This window comes from Schistocerca nitens, chromosome 5 (genome assembly GCF_023898315.1).
Source record: "Schistocerca nitens isolate TAMUIC-IGC-003100 chromosome 5, iqSchNite1.1, whole genome shotgun sequence".
Classification (NCBI taxonomy): Eukaryota; Metazoa; Arthropoda; class Insecta; order Orthoptera; family Acrididae; genus Schistocerca; species Schistocerca nitens.
Window position 1 is genome coordinate 882,029,128 of NC_064618.1, and position 24,199 is coordinate 882,053,326.

At 45.9% G+C, this 24,199-nt stretch overlaps 1 protein-coding gene across 1 annotated transcript in view; it reads right to left on the reverse strand.

Annotated features, from left to right (window-relative positions):
• The window catches only part of LOC126260791 (nematocyst expressed protein 3-like), a 118,464-nt gene that overhangs the window by 23,050 nt on the left and 71,215 nt on the right, over window positions 1-24,199 (reverse strand). The window contains exons 2-4 of the mRNA XM_049958128.1: window positions 10,815-10,949; window positions 9,564-9,697; window positions 3,137-3,770 (exon numbers count right to left, since the gene is read on the reverse strand). Of these exons, the coding sequence (XP_049814085.1) occupies window positions 3,137-3,770; window positions 9,564-9,697; window positions 10,815-10,949 (903 nt within the window). The remainder of the gene's footprint in view (window positions 1-3,136; window positions 3,771-9,563; window positions 9,698-10,814; window positions 10,950-24,199) is intronic.

The window sequence follows — 24,199 nt, forward strand, 5'->3', positions numbered from 1 at the left end:
CCCATTACCCCTTTGAAATTTATCACTGGATGTGTTCCTGTTACCGTTTCCCCTATCAAAACTGCTGTTTGTGTTCCGTTGATAACTTCCCGGATGTCTTTCATAGTAACTACTCGGACTGTAGTTATGATCTCCACTCTGAAAACTATTTGTCTGCTAGGACTGTGCACTAGGTCCCACTGCACTAGATCAACGTCGTAATTTCAGTAAGCCCTCCCAATGGACGTTTCACATGCATTAATCTCGCAAGTTCACGTTTACAAACTTGTAGCATCGACCCGTTCCCGCATTTAAATGTTGGCCCGTTCAGAAACTCATTTTGGAGTCGCATTTGCTTCGCTTCACTCCAGAACTTGTTCAGGAAACTGCTTTCAAATATATCGTAAGTAGTGAACGTATCACTGTGTATATTTGCCTACGATTCCGGCTCACCTTCGAAATATCTTTTCACGAGTTTTACCTTCTCCTCGTCGGACATTCCCCTTATAAAGCCATTCCTGCATGCTGCTAGAAAATTTACTGGGTGGTATTTAGCGTAGTCTGCAAAAGATTTGACGGATCCCGAGTTCATCCACGGAATATTGATCATTGTAGAGGTTGGATGCGCAGCTAAATAATTGAATTCGATTTTTATTTCATTGATTTGTTTTTTAACTTCACTATCTTCCATTTTAATTCCAGATTCTACTTGTTCCTTTATCTACTTCTTTCTCCCCTTTACCTATTCGAACGGATAAGTTGCTAATAGCCTCCGTTGTCCCAGCCATTAGAGCATCTTGCCTACTCATACAATTTCTTACGTTGCCTCCCAGATCTGCCTGCAACTTCTCCACCTTATCACTGAAATTTTTCTACGCTTGATCTACCTTAGAGTCAAGTATCCCAACTTTATCAGAAATTTAGCCCATTTCATCCCGAATGGTTTTTAATTTTCCGTCTATCAATTCCTCGATTCCACTAGCAATTTTATCTACTTCGTCTTTCACAACCGAAGCTATTTCGGATTGAACTGAATCAATTTTTAAATTTACGTCACCCATATCGGATTTAACAGAATCAATTCTGGATCCCAATCCTCTTACCATTTGCATTAATTGCGACATCACGTCTCCTCCAAATTCATCTCCCTTGCCTGATTCCTGACTATTTGCCCCACTAAATTCACCGCCGAACACGATCTCCCCCTCCAACTTTGGGCTAAGCGGCTCGCTAGTATTTTCGGACCCACACAAACTGGCCGACTGCTTAATACTAGCACGTCTATTATTGGCTATTGAACTACAGAATCGTACATACTCGTAATTTCACTATAAGCGGAGGTACTTAGCTTTGTCGTGCGGGATCCTTCTGCCATAGTATTGCTGCCGAAGTTGCTGTTGAAACCGATGCTGAAGATCTCGTAGCCTCTGCTGTGGTACTGCAACCGCCGCTGCGCGATGAGTCGCCGTTGAAGATGCCGCTGCTGGCTGGAACCACGTGCTTTCGATGTGGCCTCTTCTTCCGCGTTACTTTTTTATCACTACTAACCACTGCTAAACTCGGTGCGCACAACTATTGCAAAATTCGTGGCTCGGAGCCCCCACGCAAACTACCTAAACTGCCACAGACATGGGACCTAGGTCACAGAATGTCGTTAACTGTGAGAATTTCACAACTATTAAAGAAACCTAATATTCAGTCCTGAACGGATCTCACATTTAACTTTTGCGAGAGGACCTGCCTATCGATGTTCAGGTAACACTGGTACGTCTCCTTGGCCTCAAAAGCCTTCTACTAGGTTTCCCTATGATGTAGGCTCTCGTCTGTCTCACTCGCACACTACAGCGCTTAGGCCTCAATAGACAACAGACGCCTGTGAGTTTCCCCATCTCGTGGTGAATCTGCGCCCTTTGTGGCACACAGTCTTGGACGACAGGGTTCGTTTCACAATTCCTGTAGGCTAGCTCTATCGGCCATATATTTAAATGAGAGCGCAATGCTCGTTAACTCACAAAGTATAGTAACGCAATATACTGGAAAACTGTTGTAACCGGGGCTTATTTTGCGAGTGGTCTGTAAGGAATCGCAAAACTTTTGAAATAACTATTGCGAGACGGACGCGCTCAACTACGAAAGCGTATTATGAGCGGAAGGAATATCTGAATGGCCAATGTTAAAACGATTATCTGTGTGTGTATGATGCCCACATCATTTACTCGAGATATGCAGTGCGATTAAACGAGCGTAGATTCGCCCATTGACGAAGTTGGAGACTACGCGACATTTTTCTAAATGTCAACGGCTACGGCATCGTGGTGAAGAACCGCTTATCCTCAGTTAGAACCCACTCAGTTTTGTAGACTGACCACTCAGTAACTACACTGAAAATACAATTGACAATTATAGTGAAACTTCCTGGCAGATTAAAACTGTGTGCCGGACCGAGACTTGAACTCGGGACCTTTGACTTTCGTGGGGGAGTGCTCTACCAATTGAGCTACCCAAGCACGACTCACGTCCCGTCCTCACAGCTTTAATTCCTCTAGTACCTCGTCTCCTGCCTTCCAAACTTTACAGAAGCTCTCCTGCGAACCTTGCAGAACTAGCACTCCTGAAAGAAAGGATATTGCGGAGACATGGCTTAGCCACAGCCTGGGGGATGTTTCCAGAATGAGATTTTCACTTTGCAGCGGAGTGTGCGCTGATATGAAACTTCCTGACAGATTAAAACTGTGTGCCGGACCGAGAGTCGAAGTGAAGTTTTGAGGATGGGCCGTGAGTCGTGCTCGGGTAGCTCAGGTGGTAGAGCACTTGCCCGTGAAAGACAAAGGTCCCGAGTTCGAGTCTCGGTCCGGCACACAGTTTTAATCTGCCAGGAAGTTTCGTATCAGTGCACTCTCCTCTGCAGAGTGAAAATCTCATTCTGACAGTTATAGTGCTTTACGTGAAGTTAAGTAGTGTTTTTGTCTATATTGAAAATATTTTCCACACTAACACCTATTCCTCGGTGATGAATTGTAGTGGAAATAACACCTCATTGCTGTTTTACACAGTGCTGCCACATTAGTGCGCCATCTGTCAAAGGCCTTTTGCGGCGCGGGCGGCTCCGAAGCGGCTGGAAGGGAGTCGGTGGGGTTCTGGAAGGGACGCGGCCCACGCCGGCTCCAGCGCTGGTAGGGAGTCGGTGGGGTTCTGGAAGGGGCGCGGCCCACGCCGACTCCAGCGCTGGTAGGGAGTCGGTGGGGTTCTGGAAGGGGCGCGGCCCACGCCTGCTCCAGCACTGGTAGGGAGTCGGTGGGGTTCTGGAAGGGGCGCGGCCCACGCCGGCTCCAGCGCTGGTAGGGAGTCGGTGGGGTTCTGGAAGGGGCGCGGCCCACGCCGGCTCCAGCGCTGGTAGGGAGTCGGTGGGGTTCTGGAAGGGGCGCGGCCCACGCCGACTCCAGCGCTGGTAGGGAGTCGGTGGGGTTCTGGAAGGGGCGCGGCCCACGCCAGCGCTGGTAGGGAGTCAGTGGGGTTCTGGAAGGGGCGCGGCCCACGCCGGCTCCAGCACTGGTAGGGAGTCGGTGGGGTTCTGGAAGGGGCGCGGCCCACGCCGGCTCCAGCGCTGGTAGGGAGTCGATGGGGTTCTGGAAGGGTCGCGGCCTACGCCGGCTCCAGCACTGGTAGGGATTCGGTGGGGTTCTGGAAGGGGCGCGGCCCACGCCGGCTCCAGCGCTGGTAGGGAGTCGGAGGGGTTCTGGAAGGGGCGCGGCCCACGCCGGCTCCAGCGCTGGTAGGGAGTCGGTGGGGTTCTGGAAGGGGCGCGGCCCACGCCGACTCCAGCGCCGTGTCCAGCCGCGCCGCGCCTCTCGGCTGAGGATCCGTGGAGCGAACGGCCCGATCCAGGTGCACCTCCAGATTCTCACTTGTCTTTCAGTGCGGGGAGTTTGGTGACTACGAAACTGCGGTAAACCCATTCTGGTCTCTTCTAACCACGCACGTAAGCTGTGAGCTGTGTTACGCATTTCGTTCTCCTGCTGGTAGATGCCATCGAGCTGAGGAAAACAGACTGCACGTAGAGGTGGACCTGGTCCCTAAGGATAGACGAGTACTTGTGTCGGTCGACTGCGTCTTCGAGAATGACGAGATCAGCCGGGGAATACCACGGAAACATTCCCCAGACTCTGGCGCTCCCTCTTCCAGCCTGGACTCTTCCGACGACTGTTGCAGGCCTTTGCTTCCAGACATTTCACGAGGCAAATTCCAACGGCCATCCGTCCGATGGAACACAGAAGGTGACTCGTGCGAAGAGGCCGCTTGTCGTTGTTCAGTGGACTTCTACTTGCGGTAGTGGTGTGCAAATTGCAGCCTCCAACGTCGGTGAACAGCACTCACCACGAGTGTGTGAACGGAGCGCCTGCTGCAGGCGCCGGTACGAGGGGACTCCACTGCTGGCAGCCCCTGTCGTCTATCTGGTGGTCAGCTGCTCAACGGTTGCGCGTCTGTTCGCCCGTACACACCACGGCTGCCATCGTTCGCCCCTGTCATCTATGACCCGTTGTTCACCGCAGTTGCCACACAACTCGTTTCGGAGAGTGTCATTTGGCCATGCAGTGTGTACTTTAACCAGGGCAGCGAGGGGACAGTTTACAAACTTAGCCGTTTCGGAAATTCTTCCACCTTTGGGCCGAAAGCCAACGATCGTCTCTTCTGGGTGTGAGGTTAATCGCGCCGTTTTCGCATTACGATAAAGACCGCACTGTTTACCGCGTACCCTCGACAATCTTCTCATATATAAATGATATGCCTGAAATCTGGTTTTGCAGGACAGAGCGGATCAGGTTATGGTTATGGAGGGGGCTGTAATCAGCTACTGTTAGCTGCACATAACGCACAAACGTCATTCTCCTAAGAACCACTTAATTACACATTGCCTTAAAAGGATCAAATTAAAACAATACGGCTGAAGGCCTAGTTAAGAAAACTTGCGATACCTTTTGGGCTAAAGGCCCAAAACCACACCAAAACGAGAACGGCTGAAGGCCTGAACACATAAAAATTGCTTTAAAAATACACACAGCTGAAGGCTTTGCTTAAAAAAAGTAATCCAGGGCTTATGGCCTGGATAACAAGAATTTTCAGATATAACAAACTCTCAAAATTTTAATTAAACAAATCAATCTTCAAACTTTAATTTAAGTTGGCTGAATTCTTATCTTGAAATTAAAACAAACTAAATTAATAGACGGCTGAAGGCCTCACACAGTACATCATACTAAAAAGAAAATCACAATCTACAATGAAGAGAACAGAGGTGCCCAGAAGTGTGCCAAGGGTCGACCTGAGGAGGTGAGACAGGCAGCCCGACCCAGGGACGGCTGAAGGACCGACCAACAACCTAATCAGTTCCCGGTACGACAATGGAAAATATCAGCCGAGGACAAAGATACCACTCACACAACATCTTCAAAATTGGCGTCTAAAAACAGCCAAGGCACAATAACCACTCTTAAGAAAAAAATATGAACAAACAACTAAAAGAGTGTCGAACTACAACCCGTTCTGGACAGCATCAACACGGCGAGGAAAAAACCCCTGCCAGAAAACTACAGTAACGACCAGGGCAGGTAGCTGGGGCGTTAATGGCCACATGGCAGAAAATACCGCTGGTGCACTTCACTGATAAGTAACAACCAGTTTAATGGCTAAAGAGCACACAGGAAGAGAGCTGCAAAATTTCGCCGACTCCAACACACCATACGTTGCTGCTAACCGCAAGGACCCAGGAAGCAATAACCGACAATGATCGAAGAGATGTCACAGCAGTTGAGGTTTCATAACAGGTTAACTGATCACTCAGCTTCAGTGCCCAGGTTCGGTGAGCGAGGCACTTTGTAGCTCCCGCAGCTAGCGCCTCACAATGCGACCACACGTGCACGCTGCCAGTGACCCCGGCCTGACCTCGCGCTGCGGAGACTTCCTCACTGCTCTGGCCCAACCGACCGACCGCATCCGAGACGCAGACTGCATCCAAGACGCAGACAGCATTACAATAACTGGTTAGTCAAAACCACAAGATACACACGGTTCCACGAAAACACTTCCACAAACAACTCGAACAATACTAAAACGAGTCACTGGGGAACAACTAGGACGAATCACAAGTCGATACACACACAGAGAACCCAGAAGCGATCGGCGATCAAACACACGTCGTCGGATGAGACGACCGACCGAGCCATCAACCAAGGTCGTCCCCACTCGAGGCATGTGTGTCGGCAACAGTGGGGCGAGTGCTGGCCGCCCGGACCTCCCTGCTGCTCTGTCCCCACTGAACTCACGACACACGACCACCCGGGAACACCAGCGGTCGCTCCAAAGATAATACGACAGAGCTCTTTTCGATAAGCGCTGCTGCTGCCACTCACGGACAGGCAAGCCAGCAACTTAGTGACGCCAGTAAATCTAATAAGAAACGAGGCGGCAGCACCATAAAAACAAGATGACAAGCAAGAAACGGCATGAACACGAGTCCTCTAATGTTAAGGGTAGTTATAAAATATTTCTGTTCGCTAATGGCAATAGCTTGGTAGTGAAGGATGCTGTGTGCAACATTGCCTCAGTTTCATACAGTACAGTTCATGGCATTAAGTTCATGGCTTATAGAAAATAAACTAACGCTAAATCACAGAAAGACTCAGCTTTTACAGTTTCTAAAACACAATTCAACAAAACCCGACGTTTTAATTTCACAGAATGGGCATATGATTAGTGAAACTGAACAGTTCAGATTTCTAGGTTTTCAGATAGATGGTAAACTGTCATGGAAATCCCACGTTCAAGATCTTATTCAAAGACTTAATGCTGCCACTTTTACTATTCGAACGGTATCTGAAGTAAGTGACATTCAACACGAAAATTAGTCTACTTGCTTATTTTCATTCGCTTATGTCATATGGTATTATATCTTGGGGTACAGTCTCCCATTCTCAAAGGATTTTTTGTCTGAGAAACGGGCGTTTTGAGCAATAAGTGGTGAAAGTTCGCGAACCGCTTGTCGACTCCGGTTCAATATATATATATATATATTCTTTATTGTCGGTCCGCAGCTCGTGGTCGTGCAGTAGCGTTCTCGCCTCCCGCGCCCAGGTTCCCGGGTTCGATTCCCGGCGGGGTCAGGGATTTTCTCTGCCACGTGATGACTGGGTGTTGTGTGATGTCCTTAGGTTAGTTAGGTTTAAGTAGTTCTCAGTTTTAGGGGACTGATGACCATAGATGTTAAGTCCCATAGTGCTCAGAGCCATTTGAACCATTTTTTGAACTTTATTGTCGTTCCTCGTTAACAATATCAGCCTATTCCCACGAATTAACAGTTTTCACCCAGTTAGTACTAGGCATAAATCCAACCTGCATTTGGATCGCACTTCCTTGACTCTTGTGCAGAAAGGTGTGCGGTATACTGCTGCATCCATTTTCAATAAGCTACCACAAGAATTCAAAATTCTTAGCAGTAACCCACACGGTTTCAAATCTAAAATGAATAGTTTGCTCCTGGGCCACTACTTGTATTCTGTCGAGGAGTTCCTTGAAAAATTAAGGTGATTCTTGTTGTATTGTTGATTTCGTTAACTTTAACTTATGGCTTGACTTTTTTCGGGTTCATACATATTTTATTTTTATCTGTTATTACTTTTATGTTGTAATTTCATGTACTGACACGTTCCATGACCTTGGAGATTTGCTCCTTAGTTTTGTCCTACGGAACTTGACGTGTCAATAAATAAATAAATAAATAAATCCTCCACTGCCAGTGCTGCCACGTGCCGTCCGTGAGTGGTTATTGCACGCTGAAGTCGAACGTAGCTGGTGGTCCTATTAACGTGACTGGACACACTAGTATTTGATCACTGCAGTTATTGAAGATCCATTCGCATAATTACTGGCTCCAGAATTATGTAGAAACGTTACGTCGCATTGCATCTGCGTCGAATCACGATACAATTTTTTGCCACTATATTCCACGTACATAGTTGTAGATTTAATTCCTTATTTTCAGTGTAATATAATTTCGACAACCTGAATTGTGACTGTGATGAGACGAATGTATAAGTGAATTTTTTCTTTCCTGTTTTTTGGTGGAATGTGGTCTTCGAAGTTCTGAAGGTAGCAGAGATAAAAACAGGGTACAGGGTGGTAACAGTCACGAAGGAAATGAAAGGGAAGTTGGAATGGAGAAGGGAGCCAGACGGGGTTGTAGTTTATGGCCGTTGTTATTCCTTGCTTATATGAAGCAGTGAATGATGGAACTTAGGATAATTTTTGAGAGGGAGTTAAAGTCGAGGGAGAATAAATAAAAATTTTGAGGTTTGCTGAAGACATTGTAATTCTGTCAACGATGGCAAATGACTTTGGAGAACAGTTGAACGGAACTGATGTCAGCTTGGGAAGAGGTTGTAACATGAACAATAACAAAAGCAAAACAGAGAAAAGCGAAATGGTAGGAGCGGGAGAAAGAGGTAAGACGTCAAGCCACTTCACAAGCATACCTTAAAAACAGATTTATTGCTAGTCTCTTCAAAACTTCTGATCACTTGAGTACAGATGGTCAGTTTAGAAAATTGTAAACAAACTCTGATAACCAGCGTTAATGAACATTATTAACTTTACAACGGTGACTGCTGACAGTAAAATAATATTGGCAATAAACAATATGTACAAAGAATTCCAAGAATTTTCAGTATGAATTTTTCTCCTTAAAGTAAATAATTGCAACTCACAATTTAGGAAGCAGCGGGCTCGAGAAATGACTCAAGACAATTAAGTAACAGAAGCAATCCTTGCGAATCCATCGACAACCAAAGGATAAACAGTAGTACTTAACTTGGCATTAAACGCCACAAACCCATTTACTTTTAACTTTTTAAATTAGCCATCTGTGAATGAAGCCAACGGGTGATTGCTCCCTCTCCTACCAACTTAACAAACCAGCAGTCTAAATGACTTCCACACACTTCAAGTAAGAAGTAACTATTTCACCGTTGCAGATACGATGCCCTTGACTTTATGAAACGATTCCGGATCAACAGCAGTGCAAACCGTTTAAACCAGTTACTCGTATTCCACACGCACTCAGTAAGTCAACAGCTAGTTCACAAACACCTCGTCGGTTTACGAGAAGCAATAGGATGAGCCCACTCAATCGTGCTAGAGATGTAAGCTACTCAGTGATGATCCAAGCAGCTAATCTGTGCGTAATGGTTGAGTAAAAGGGACTCCATTTAAAGCACAAAATGTGTAAAGTACGGTAAAACAACAATAACAGCACATGATAGTTTTTTAAATATAAACACCGTACTAAATTGGAGCTGACTAAAGTTAAGACAGTTCTTAACGGGCGAACGAAACCTGAACAGTACAACACGGGCAAATTAGTAATATCAAATCACTTAGACCAACAAGCTGTTTCATAACACGCTGAGTAGTGCAATCCGGTCACAGAAACAGTATACAATAACCAAACTGTATTCGTACTTCTAGCGTAACAAGGGTGTGGAACACAATAATGCCTTAGACGGCCCTTTAGCCACCAAACGAACCAGACTAACAAACGGCGACCGCTGTTTGCGGACACCAGTGCCAACTGTCCCTTCAGACTCGGGCCCAGTGCCCTCAGAGTCAGCAGACAGCAGGCAGCAGGCAGCACGGCCCTCACCCCACCGCCCTCTCGCCCACTCTTTGCCTGCAGCAGCCGGGCGCCCCTCCACCTCGCGGAGGATCCTCTCTCCGCCGCGGAACCAAACTTACAGGACTGGAGAGCAACCGACGCGCCGCGCGCGCTTACACAGTCATCCAGTCCAACACCCTCAGATCGGTGTCTCTGATCGGACGGCTCGACCAGGGACGACCACAGATAACCAGAGCGGCGCTACTCTGGCCGCGAAGATAGTGCGCAGTGCTCAAAACGGAATTTACTTCAGTTAAATCAGACGATCCTGAGAGTATTAAACCAGGAGAGGAGACACTACAAGTAGTAGATGACTTTACTATTTGAGCTGCAACGTGTAGTGATTATGGCCAAGGCAGAATGGATGTAAAATACATACGGCCAATACTGAGGAACGTGTTTCTGAAAAAAAAAATTTTTATATCAAATACGAATTTAATTTGTTGGGAAGCCTTACAAGGGAACCTCGATGTCGCACCCTATCAGACTTAGCGGTAAGAGGGTCCAGAAGACAGCCAGTCAAAAACTGAACACAGATTAAGCATGGAAACAGGATGGAGGTGTAGTGAACAATGAAAAGCAAGAAAAACGCAAAATATAAACAGTGAACGGTCCAAGCTCAAGTACAGTATTAAATAGAGTGTAAGAGCTATGGCGTCATAGTTAAGTGGTCACGGTGTTCGAATGCGAAAAGGGTGTGCTGGTGTCTAACCCCGCCCCCCCCTCCCCTCCCCCAACATTTATTTTCATATTTTCATTCACAACTGTCCATCCGGCAATTGAAACGTTTGTTCTCCTTATGTACTCTTGGCAGTTGTCGTACTATACATTCGTTATAGAGTGTAAGTCATGTGGTATGAACGCATTACTATCGCACGTCAATGTGATGAATAGTGATAGCAGGCGAGATACTCCACAGACGTCTCACAGAAATGAAAACAACAAATAAACGGATATGAACCATGTTACAACAAAGGAATTCAAGATTCAAAGCTTCCAGAAGGGAACACTGGCAGCTGAGACGCCTACAAGTTGCCGCGGCTTCTACTGGCGCGCGTGTAGCGCGAGGTGAACAGGGCGGAGTGCAGCCGCCGCTGCCCCCCCCCCCCCCCCCCCTGCCCGCTGCACTCACCGGGCAGCTCTGGAGGGCCGCCGCGCCGCCCTAATTGCCACTCGTGCCGAGGCGCGGCTGGCTGGAGCCCTGGAGCCCTCCTGCGGTCGCTGCTGGAGAACGTCGTCTTCTCTGTACGCTTCTCTTTCTTCACCCCTGCTCCGTAACTCAGCCCAAACGTGCAGAGAGCCAACTGCTTTCACACACGCAGCTCTTTTGTACACCGTATCGCTGCAGCTAGCTAGAAATTTTCTAAGGCCACGTATCCGTTATTTTTTATGTAAACACACGCTCGGTATCTGGGATAACTATTTTTGTCTTTTAGTTTTCTCACTGACTTGATGCTTTCTGCCACGACTTCCTCTCTTCTGCCGACTTCTTCTCCTCAGAGCAGCCCTCACAACCAAACTGCTCAGTAACTGATAGGATATACACTGAAGAGCCAAAGAAACTGGTACACCTGCTTAATATCGTGTAGGGCCCACGCGAGCACGCAGAAGCGCCACGGCACGACGTGGCACTGACTCGACTAATGTCTGCAGGGAACTGACACCGTGAATTCTGCACGGCTGTCCATAAATCCGTAAGAGCACGACGCGGTGGAGATCTCTTCTGAACAGCACGTTACAAGGCATCCCACATATGCTCAGTAATGTTCATGTATGGGTACTTTGGTGGCCAGCGGAAGTGTTTAAAAACATAAGAGTGCTCCTGGAGCCACTCTGTAGCAATTCTGGACGTGTGGGGTGTCGCATTGTCCTGCTGGAATTGCCCAAATCCGTCGGACTGCACAATGGACACGAATGGACGCAAGTGATCAGACAGGATGCTTACATACGTGTCACCTGTGAGAGTCATATCTAGACGTATCACGCGTCTCACACCACTCCAACTGCACACGCTCCATACCATTACAGAGCCTCCCCCAGCTTAAAACAGTCCCTTGCTGACATGCAGGGCCCATGAATTCATGAGGTTGTCTCTACACCCGTACACGTCCATCCACTCGATACAATTCGAATCCAGACTCGTCCAACCAAGTAGCACGTTTCCAGTCATCAACAGTCTATTGTCGGTGTTGACGGGCCCAGGCGAGGCGTAAAGCTTTGCGTCGTGCAGTCATCAAGAGTACACGAGTGGGCCTTCGCCTCCGAGTGGTTCGCACACAGACACCTGTTTATGGCCCAACATTTAAATCTGCAGCAAATTTGCGGAAGGGTTGCACTTCTGTCACGTTGAAAGATTCTCTTCAGTCGTCGTTGGTCCCGTTCTTGCAGGATCTTTTTCCTGCCGCAGCGATGTGGGAGATTTGATGTTTTGCCGGATTCCTGATATTCACGGTACGCTCGTGTAATGGTCGCATGGGAAAGTCCCCACTTTATCGCTACCTCGAAGATACTGTATCCCATCGCTCGTGCGCCGACTATAACACGACATTCAAACTTACTTAAATCTTGATAACCTGCCATTGTAGCAGCAGTAGCCGATCTAACAACTGCGTCAGACATTTGTTGTCTTATATAGGCGCCGTATTCTACCTGTTTACGTATATCTGTATTTGAATACGAATGTCTATACCAGTTTCTCTGGCGATTCAGTGTTTACAAACCCCCGTCCACCTCTACAGTTTTTACCCTCTAGTACTATGCAGGTTAATCCCTGATGTATGAACACGTATCCTATCATTCTGTTTCTTCTTCTTCTCAGTGTTTGCGGTAAGTAGATTTCTTCGCTATTCTGCAAAGTACCTGCTCATTCTTTATCTTATTACTCCACCTGATTTTTCAACATTCTTCTGTAGCAACACATCTCAAACGCTACGATTCTCTCATTTTCCGATTCTTCCACTGCCCACGATTCACTACCGTACAATGTTCCGTCCCAAAGGTATATTGTCGGAAATTTCTTCCTCACATTAGTGTTAATCGTTATCACCAGTAGACTTCTCTTGGGCAGGAGAGTTCTCTTCACCTCTGCAAATCTGCTTTTTGTGTCTTCCTTGCTTCGTCCGTCCCGTGTTATTTTCCTTCCAAGGTAGCTAAAGGCCTTAACCTCACCTACTTCGTGGTTCCTAATTTTCATATTAAGCTTATCGCTTATGTCATTTCTGCTACTCCTCCTTTGTTTCGTCTGTCTCCACTCCACTCTCAATCCGTATTCACCCTGAATTATAATCCCACTCTTGAATCTGGTTTTTTCCGTGATTGCTTCTTCTCTGTACATTTTCAATACGAGCACTTCGTTGTTGGTCTTCTGTCCCTATTGCTCCCTTTTGCCTTTTGTATATATTATTGTTCTCTATTGCCTTTTGTAGATAATAAATATTGTCCGTTTTTTCAAATAGCTTACTGTTATTGTTTTAGAATTTCGAACATCTTACATCATTTTATACTGTCAAGCTCTTTCTTCCGGACGACTCATCCTATGAACGTGTCAACATTCCCTCAAGTCTTGCTTCCACTAACAGTCGCGAAGTCAGAACAGCCTCTCTGATACCCTTAACTTCCCGGAAGGCAAATTTCTCCTCATCTACGAGAGACTCAGTTTTCTTTCCCACTCTTCTATGTATTATTATTTTCTCTGTTTACTTAGATGCTCGAATCGTTACACTGGTTGTGTGATACTTCTCGCACCTATCTTTGCGATTCTGGGGATGAAATTTTTTCGAATGTCTAATCGAATGCCTGCACACTCACAGACTCTAAACGCCAATTTGAGTAGTCGCTTGGTTGCCACCTCCCTCTAACGCATAGTTGCTACTTTTCTCTAACGATTTCTGAACATCCGAGGGAATGGTATCTGTCCCTTCTGCCTTATTTGATCGCAAATCGTCCAAAGCTCTTTTGTACTCTGATTAATACTGTATTTCCTACGTCTTCCACATGGGCTCCCATTTCTTCCTCAGTCGCGGTATCCGTCGCGTCCTGCCTCTCGTAGAGGCCTCCGATGTCCTCCTTCTAGCCATCTGATCTCTCCTCTCCCCTTCACAGTGGAATTATCGTCGCGCTCTTAATGTAAACGCCCTTGCTTTTAATTTCACCCAAAACTGTTCTCACTTTTCCATATCCTCAATGACTCTTTCCTAGCGCCTTCACATCGCTCCTGTCACTTGTTAGGACGATATCGTTATAGGCATGAGTCATCGACAGATGTCACCAGCTGACATGGACCTGAGTTACGGAGCTGCACGTAGTTGTACTAGTAGGCGGCAGAGGTCAGCAGTTGACGGACAGTGCTAGCAGTCGTAGTCAAAACAATGTAGTAAAGTTATGTTTCATTCATATTTAATGTATTTGCATAATTATAATTGTTTTATATGTGTAATAATTAGCAGTGTGAGTGTTGTATGAGTGAAGAAGAACAGAAGTAAATGAAAATCGTTTTGTTTATTCACGAAGTACCAGTTAAACTATACAGGGGATTTACTATAATTAAATGTGCAGTCAGTTTATGGTACTAATAAATCGTGAGTAGAACACAAATTAATCGGTAATTTCAGAAGGAGTAATTTGATACTTTTCTAAATTTATTTATGTAGTAATTGCCATAGAAAGAAATGTTTTACTATGATTGGTCAGTGAAGTAAAGCGTGAGTTAGCGCGGGATCATTGGTACCGACATAAGCCACCACCTACAGTTGGCATCACCTTCAACTTTTCATTGCATCCAGAAATACCCATTCCACGTCTGGGATGATTCCACCTGGCATGCACACTATTGGCTTTCTTCCCCTCCTTGGCAGCCATGTCCCTAAGGCATCCCATAACGCGCCTAATGTTGGAGCTCCCAACTATCAATAATCCTACCCTCCGTGATTTCCCGAATCTTGCAGGCTGAGAGGTTTCCTCTGAAACGGGACAAGCGACTGCATCTCGATGAGCGACAGCGTCAGCCACACACAGCACCTTGTAAGTGGCGTGAATAAAGGGTCGCTACGTGTAAGGTGCGTTATCTGACATTGAAGTCAACGTAAAAGATTGGGTCGCCACCAACTCTAGCCACGCGAGAAATAAGAGGTTGGGCTGAGTCGGAAAATTACTTAATTTATTCATAAGAAAAATTCATAAAAGAACATTCACTATAAAGTCAATCATAAAGAATGGGATGTAATTATTAATATGCTCCCGGCATTGTTCACGTGAATCAAATATTAAAATAAAGCGAAGAGTGCGTGGCACTGTGCATAAGTGCAGCTTGCAGCAACATTCCTGAAAACAAGATCTATTCTAAAGCATTTGTTTAAAATGAAAAGGGAACACTAATTACTGGACCTGTGCAGATGGGAACGCCGTGGATAGGGTAACAAGGAAAACTGCAAGGTATATGGCGTAGACAACGGAGACGTAACATCGGTACACTGGATAAGGTTGGAGGTAAAATTATTTGTTCCTTAAAACATTGATGTAAGGCAACTACACAGCTACTGTTGCCTAGTAACTAAGAACAATTGCGTGTGAAACGATATACGTCGGCCACAACAGACTCGTGTGCCCTCGTGGTTCGCGGAGACACGATTTCTACGTACCGTGGCCAAATTTTAGTAACATCAAACCACGCAGTCGCGAACAATTAACATTTTACAGTGGACACATTTGAATAGACAAAGGATAACGGCAGAGGACCTACAAACTCTAATATTAACCCACGTGGATGGTTTCCAACGGTCATAAAGTAATGAGACAAAGAAAATTCACAAAGAAGTAAAGATTACCAAGATTCGGAAAAGATTAGAATGTATACACACGCAGTTGCAGCCACACAAACATTCACACTGAACCGAGTGCGCTTTAACATTTGCAACGCCTTTGTGCTGCGTTCTTCTTACGGGTCAAAGTCTGCATTAGAAATCAAACTGAAAGTCTGCAAAAGCCTTGCATTCCTCGCTGCGACCCAGTAAATCAATCTTTATAAGACGAGACGCGAGACCAAAAGCTAACAGCTCCCCTATCGCTATGAGACAACGCGCCACGCGGTTAAGTCAACTCACCCTTCTTCAAAGAGACTTCGGCTGCAGACCCTCGGCGATCAGGAAGCAGACTGACCGCCTCCCGCATTCCAACGTCTCCCACGCGACCCAGTGGCGAGGAAAATCCAGAGATGAGGCCTCCGCCACCAACCCAACACCGGTACATTTCACACAAGGGGAGCAAACCTCTTTGCCTACCTGAAAACTACAAGGGTAGGCCATTCTGTACGACTACCGCTGATTCTCTGCAGCAGACTAAACCATTGTATAGCAAAATGAAACACACCCATATTCATTCACTCACGCATTCCAGAGAGTTCTGTATCATTGGAAAGCAAATAAAATTATAACGAAAGGTGACTACAGTACCCTATCAATCTGGAACCTGTTTGTCAGACTAACTGGGGAGACCTTATGTTTGGCGCTTCAGGAAGTGTTTCAGAGCCTGCCACGCGCTGAGGCGACCTCCCACTCGACCACAGGTGAGAGGTCGACCTGAGTGCAGGAGAAACTGGGCTGGCCACCGGTGCAGACCGAGAGGCGGACTCGTGTGTCGTGCTGGACGTCCGTTGGATCCCCATGGCTGGTCCACAATAGTGATGCCCCCCCATTGTAGCTTCAAGTTATGTAACCGAAGCCATCACAGCCTGGAGCTAAGAGCGAAGTGTCACCAAAACAGCTCACATCCACAGACCCTATTAGTGGTAATTATTATTCGATAAATCTGATACTCTACAGAGCTTACAACCCATACCTCCTACAGGCTTCCATACAAGATCATTAGTAAGCAGATAAGAAGAAGAAGTCCTCACCTTGTAACTTTTGTTTTGTTTTAAAAAATGAATGCAACTACAGAGTTTCTTTGACATATCTTACACACAGCCTGTGATTTATGATATAGTATACAGAGTGGTCCTTTGATCGTGACCGGATCAAATATCTCACTAAATAAGCGTCAAACGAAAAAACTGCAAAGAACGAAACTTGTCGAGCTTGAAGGGGGAAGCCAGATGGCACTATGGTTGGCCCGCTAAATGGCGCTGCCATAGGTCAAACGGATATTAACTTCATTTTTTTAAAAATAGGAACCCGAATTTTAATTACATATTCGTGTAGTACGTAAAGAAATATGAATGTTTTAGTTGGACCAATTTTCTCGCTTTGTGATAGATGGCGCTGTAATAGTCATAAACATATGGCTCACAATTTTAGACGAACAGTTGGTAACAGTAGGTTTTTTAAATTAAAATACAGAACCTAGGTACGTTTGAACATTTTATTTCCATTATTCCAATGTGATACGTGTACCTTTGTGAACTTATCATTTCTGAGAACACATGCTGTTACAGCGTGATTATCTCTAAATACCACACTAATGCAATAAATTCTCAAAATGATGTCCGTCAACCTCAGTGCAGTTGGCAATACGTGTAACGACATTCCCCTCAACAGCGAGTAGTTCTCCTTCTGTAATGTTCGCACATGCATTGACAATGCGCTGACGCATGTTGTCAGGCATTGTCGTCGGATCACGATAGCAAATATCCTTCAACTTTCCCCACAGAAACAAATCCGGGGACGTCAGATCCGGTGAACGTGCGGGCCATGGTATGGTGCTTCGATGACCAATCCACCTGTTATCAAATATGCTATTCAATACCGCTTCGACCGCACGCGAGCTAAGTGCCGGACATCCATCATGTTGGAAGTACATCGCCATTCTGTCATGCAGTGAAACATCTTGTAGTAACATCGGTAGAACATTACGTAGGAAATCAGCATACGTTGCACCATTTAGATTGCCATCGATGAAATGGGGACCAATTATCCTTCCTCCCATAAGGCCGCACCATACATTAACCCGCCAAGGTCGCTGATGTTGCAGTTGTCGCAGACATCGTGGATTTTCCGTTGCCGAATAGTGCATATTATTCTGGTTTACGTTACCGCTGTTGGTGAATGACGCTTCGTCGCTAAATAGAACGCGTGCAAAAAATCTGCCATCGTCCTGTGATTTCTCTTGTGCCAAGTGGCAGAGCTGTACACGACGTTCAAAGTCGTCTATAGAAATATGGTACGGGTGCAATCGATGCTGATGTAGCATTCTCAACAACGACGTTTTTGAGATTCCCGATTCTCGCGCAATTTGTCTGCTACTGATGTGCGGATTAGCCGCGACAGCGGCTAAAACACCTACTTGGGCATCATCATTTGTTGCAGGTCGTGTTTGACGTTTCACATGTGGCTGAACACTTCCTGTTTCCTTAAATAACGTAGCTATCTGGCGAACGGTCCGGACACTAGGCTGATGTCGTCTATGATACCGAGCAGCATACATAGCACACGCCCGTTGGTCATTTTGATCACAATAGCCATACATCAACACGATATCGAACTTTTCCGCAATTGGTAAACGGTCCATTTTAACACGGGTGATGTATCACGAAGCAAATACCGTCCGCACTGGCAGAATGTTATGTGATACCACGTACTTATATCTTTGTGACTACTACAGCGCCATCTATCACAAAGCGAAAAAAGTGGTCCACCTAAAACATTAGTATTTCTTTACGTACTTCACGAATATGTAATAAAAAATGGGGGTTCCTATTTTAAAAAAACGCAGTTGATATACGTTTGACCTATGGCAGCGCCATGTAGCGGGCCAACCATAGCGCCATCTGGTTTCCCCCTTCAAGCTAGACGAGTTCCCTTCTTTGGTTGGTTTTGGGGAAGGAGACCAGACTGCGTGGTCATCGGTCTCATCGGATTAGGGAAGGATGGGGAAGGAAGTCGGCCGTGCCCTTTCAGAGGAACCATCCCGGCATTTGCCTGGAGTGATTTAGGGAAATCACGGAAAACCTAAATCAGGATGGCCGGACGCGGGATTGAACCGTCGTCCTCCCGAATGCGAGTCCAGTGTGAGTTCCCTTCTTTGTAGTTTTTTCGTTTGATGCTTATTTCGTGGGATTTTGGCGCGGTCACTATCAGTGGACCACCCTGTATATTATTTATTACCTCTTTATTCGGTTCAGGCTCCCTCTTAAGAGTTTCTCTTATCGTGCTCTCGGCGAATACCCCTCTAATTCAAACATGCACGTTCTCTTAATTACTACTTGTTTTTGCTACATTTCCGAATCTACACTGTATTATCTATTTTTTATCGCGTTACATTAGGCGCAAAGATCTCCACATTGTCGTTCAAAATAGTTTTCAAGTCATCTTTGACCCACATCAGCATCTGTGTCTTTTCTACCTTTCTTGCGATGTTTCGCTTTATTTCCTCTTTAGTCTTCCAGCGATCTAGTAAAAAAAGCCCTCTTCTTCTGTGATATTCTTCTGTAGGTTCTTCCCTTGTCTTCTGATTCTACGTATAGATTTAAGCAGTGTGGCAGCAGTTGTTTCCACGCCACATGTTGTTCAAATCATTTGTATGTTTCCTTGTTCTGGTCCTCTTAATAAGAGACATTGATGCGAGAAGATTATATAGCGGGAAACACTTACAAATTACAGATCTGGTCCTAAATATTGTTAGTGGCTCAGCGACAGACGAAAGTTGATTCCACGAATCTCCTTTATGCACAAGGATTTGACTATTTATTTAAAAGGTTCCAGTTCCCACTAAATTTCCTTTTGGAATGACCGTAGATACAATTAGGAGACAAAAGTCACGTGACAGGCCTACCTGCTAGTACCGTGTCGGACCTCCTTTCCCCCGGCCTAGTGCAGAAACTCGACGTGGCGTGGACTCAACAAGTCGTTGGAAGTCGCCTGCAGAAATAGTCAGGCACGCTGCCTCTACAGCCGTCCGTAACTGCCAATGTGTCCTCCCCTGGTAGCTGAGTGGTCAGCGCGACAGAATGTCAATCCTGAAGGCCCGGGTTCGATTCCCGGCTGGGTCGGAGATTTTCTCCGCTCAGGGACTGGGTGTTGTGTTGTCCTAGTCATCATCATTTCATTCCCATCGACGCTCAAGTCGCCGAAATGGCGTCAAATCAAAAGACTTGCACCCGGCGAACGGTCTATCCGACGGGAGGCCCTAGTCACACGACTGCTAATGTGTTGCCGGTGCAGGATTTTGTGTACGAACTGACCTCTTGACTATGTCCCATAAATGTTCGATGGGGTACATGTTGGATGGTCTCAGTGGCCAAATCATTCGCTTGAATCGTCCAGAATGTTCTTGAAACCAATCGGGAACAGTTTTGGCTCTATGACATGTTTTGGAGCATGAAGCCCAGAAATGACTGCAAGTGGTCTCCAAGCAGCCGAACATGACTACTTCCAGTCTGATCTGTTCAGCTGGACCAGAAGACCAGTTCATTCCATGTAAACACGGCCCACACCATTGTAAAGCCACCACCAGCTTGCACTGTGCCTTGTAGACAATTTATCTATCGCTTGAACCTTGTCCCGCAGTGACGCAGGGTCAGCTATCGTTAATTGGATTTGGCATGTTAATGGTTAAGGGGTGGCCGGATGCCCTTCCTCCGCCACCCCTCCCCCTCCCCCCGGTATGGAATTAGTGTACCCCAATCGTCTGCGTCGAGTGTAATCCATGGAATAGTGCGAATGCGTTCAGACATCTGCGAGCCGTTTAACTGAGGTGGTACATGGGGACCAGCCCGGTATCCACCTAGTGGGATGTGGAAAACCGCATAAAAACCACATCCAAGCTGGCCGACGCCGACACATCGGCCCTCGTCGTTAATCCGCCGGGCGGATTCGACCTGGGGCCGGCGCGCCTACCCGAGTCCAGGAAGCCGCGCGTTAGCGCTCTCTGCCACCCTGGCGGGTTGTGGTGCCTTGTAGACAGTATTGGTCCATAACTTCGAGGAGTCTGTGCCACGCTCGACCAGTGCCTCAGAACTCGTCTGACCAGACCACGGTTTTCCAGTCGCCTAGACGATCGTGTAGGCTCACGAGTCCAGGAAAGGCGCTGCAGGCGGTGTGATGGTGTTAGCAAAGACACTCGCGTCGCTCGCCTGCTGCCACAGCCCATTAACGCCAGATTTTACCGCACTGTCCTAACCGATGCATTCGCTGCACCCCCACGTTGATTTCTGCAGTGATTTCACCCACTGTCGTTTGTCTGTTAGCATTGACAACTCTACGCAAAAGCCGCTGCTCTCTGCGTTGTCCGTGGAGAGAGGTAATGCCTCAAATTTGGTATTCTCCGCACACTACTGCCACTGTGGATCTTGGAATATTCAATTCCGTGACGATTTCCGAAATGGAACGTCTCAAGTGTCTAGCTCCATTCTGGTTGTGCGGCCATAATCACGTCAGAAACCTTTTCATAGGAACACCCGAATTCAAATGACTGCTCCTTTTTATACGTTATAGAAGAGGTACTACCGCCATCTGTATGTGTGCATATCGCTATCCCACGACTTTTCTCAGAGGAAAACTCCAGGGGCAGACACTCAGAGATGGCGGTGTGTATTTAGAAAAACCGTCTGTTTCTCATGGGCAGCTCTATATGGCACGCTGACGTGAATCCAACCCCCAAAACCATTACATCCTTGAAAAAGAAGGCAAGACCAAAGTAGTTGTTTATAGAACTGTGATCATAATGTGAGATAAATAATTAATAAGAAAGAATTTTAATGTAATTTTTAATATTTTTAAACTAAGTATCCACATACAGCAAAATATTAGAAACGCTGTGGTGGTAACAACTACCTACGTCTCTTACGGATGGGCGTGCTAAAGAATAGATGATGCTGCAGAACCGTAACTCGTGAACATCTGTAGCCATTTAAACCAAATTTTGTAAATATATGACACATTATTCGTGTAACTCTTCATACAAAAATTCACCTCTACCATCCCTATGAGGGGGACTTAGAAGTCGTGACATGAGAAAGATATTCGAGAACAACCCATAATCCATAGTTTTCGGCCTCGCTGGACTCATTGGTGACACTTCCTATGACGCTTGATCCCTAGGGGTGAGAGAGGGCTGGATGGAGGGAGGGGGAAGAAATGGATATATGAACATATCTACGTAATTCCTGAATCAATTTGCGCCAAACTCAGCAATGTTTCACCCGCTGTATGGGAAAAGTTACTCTGGCAGTGAGACATCCAAATTGGCAAGAGTGAGGCCGAAAAAGGCTGAGAAAAACAATAACTCAAAAAGCTTGTCACAATCTCTAACAAATATTGTACATACATGACTCATTATTTGTGTAAAAATACTGTGGGAGTAAGGTATCCGTACATCCGCTAGTTGGGGGGGGGGGGGGGGGGAGGGGGGGGACAATGAGAAGGTGTGACGTAGAAACGTCCACTTGTAAATCTCTCATTGGTGATAGTAGCTTGTTATATAAAAATTAGTGAAAAACAGTCCAGATCGCAATGGCTGTTTTATTTAAAATGGCCGGTTTCGATCTGGTCTTAGGCCATCTTCAGAATAGCACCATCAGCTAAAAGTTGATGATCCCCAGAACAGTCAGTAGACCTCAGTCGCTGAAACTCGAGCAGGTTTACTGGCTGTTCTGGACGTCGTCAGGTTTATCTGATGGTGCCATTCTGAAGATGGCCTAAGACCAGGTCGAAACAGGTCATTTTAAATAAAAGAACCACTGCGATCTATATTGTTTTTCACTAATTTCTATACATTTTACAAGATCGCTGTTCTCCGAAAATGTTACCAAAAATTTTGAAAGCTTGTTATGTGGCTACATTCCTGTGTGTTTTAAACGACCGGCGCTTTGGATCTTGCAAAGACTCGTAAATGCCACGTCTAGTTCATTTCTATTTCTAGTTTCATGGGAATGGATATCTGTTCTGTAAGGTAAAATATTTATTTGTTTCGTTTTTTGTGGAGAGGTACACATTTTAGTATAAAGTAAAGGTATGCTAAAGGTGTTTAGGCCTTTCGACATGACTCTCGGCTTCTAATTCGTGTAATTACTCTTACAGGTTTCTCCTGTCACAGGAACACTGTTTGAGCATCAGGAGAGTTGCTCTATGGTTTTACTACACACTGCACACTACACTACACACTGCAGATGAGACTAAAAGAACGCATAGCAGAAAGATAGTAGTTGTTGTTTACTAACTGATGTTTTCAGTTTGCTTAGCAAAATGAGTGCTCCAGATAATTTGGCACATGACTGCTCCGTGTGGCTGTTCCAAATCAATTTGGAATCCAGATGGATTCCGAGAAGTCTGAGTGACAGTCACTTACTTTTTCATTTAGCTTTTGCAGGAAGAAGTATATAGTTTCAGTCTTGCTAATGTTTAGTATAAGTCTGTTACTACTGAGTCATGTGGCAGACTTTTCAAGCGTTGCTTTTGTTTTCTAATCCACTTCCTCCAAGTTATAATCCACGGTAATAGAGGTAGTCTCATCAGCACATATTACAGACTTGCGGGCCGAGAAAGTGGAAAGTCATTCATGCAGAACAGGAAAAGGAAGGGTTGAAGCACCAAGCCTTGTCGTACAGCTCTGACAACCGATGGGTCATTTGATTGACGGTTGTTTACCATGACTATCTGAGTTCTGTTAGTCAAGTGTGACCTAACTAGCACCAGTTCGTTATTCTTGATACCATAGCACTCTAGCTTATTTATGAGTACTTCTTGTGCCGCGGTGTCAGTTGCTTTGCTCGTGTCTAGAAGTAAGGTACAGCTGAAGAAATTTTTCTCAAAACCAGCAAGAATATCTGTAACAACATTTACTATGGAATTTGCTGTAGACAAACCTGGCCTAAACAAAAGAGTGATGTGGAAAACAGATCGTGATCCTCAAAGAATCTGCAAGGTTGTGATTTGATACAACACGCTATTATCTTGAATGAATGAGCGATATTGGAGGGTAACTTCCACGTCTCTTTTTGTCCCCCTTCTTATAAATTTGGATAACAATAGTAGCCTTCAGAACTTCGGGAAAACTTCCATTCTAAGAGATATTATTGATCAGAAAGGTTAGAGGGCAACAATAGCGTCAATTGATTGGCGTCTGAGATGCCATAGTGATTTTCACTGTAAGAGCTACGTAGGTTTGTGACCGATTTTTATACAGTTCGCCAAGTAACCTGTTTTCATTTAAAGGATATGTTACGTATGGTACTTCTAGAAGTTGCATCATCTGGTGTGAAGGTAGTAGGAACCTCACACTTGATGCTGTTTACAAGGAACTCATACAGTACTCCATGAAGTGTCGAAATTGCTGACTTCTTGCCGCCATATTTCGGCTGACAGCCATTCAGCCAACTTCAGATGAGTGTTTTGCACTGGAGATTGCTCGGTCACGTCGCTAACTTTATACCAGAAAACTGGCGCGAAGCCGCATGCACAAAGGCAGCCGCTGCTGGAGCGACCCCTGTCGAGTTCCCGGCCCTCTTCGAATATTGCTCCACCTATGGTACACACGTGCGCATGACTAACGTGAGACTCTCTGTCGAAATACGCACGAGTGAAGTTGAAA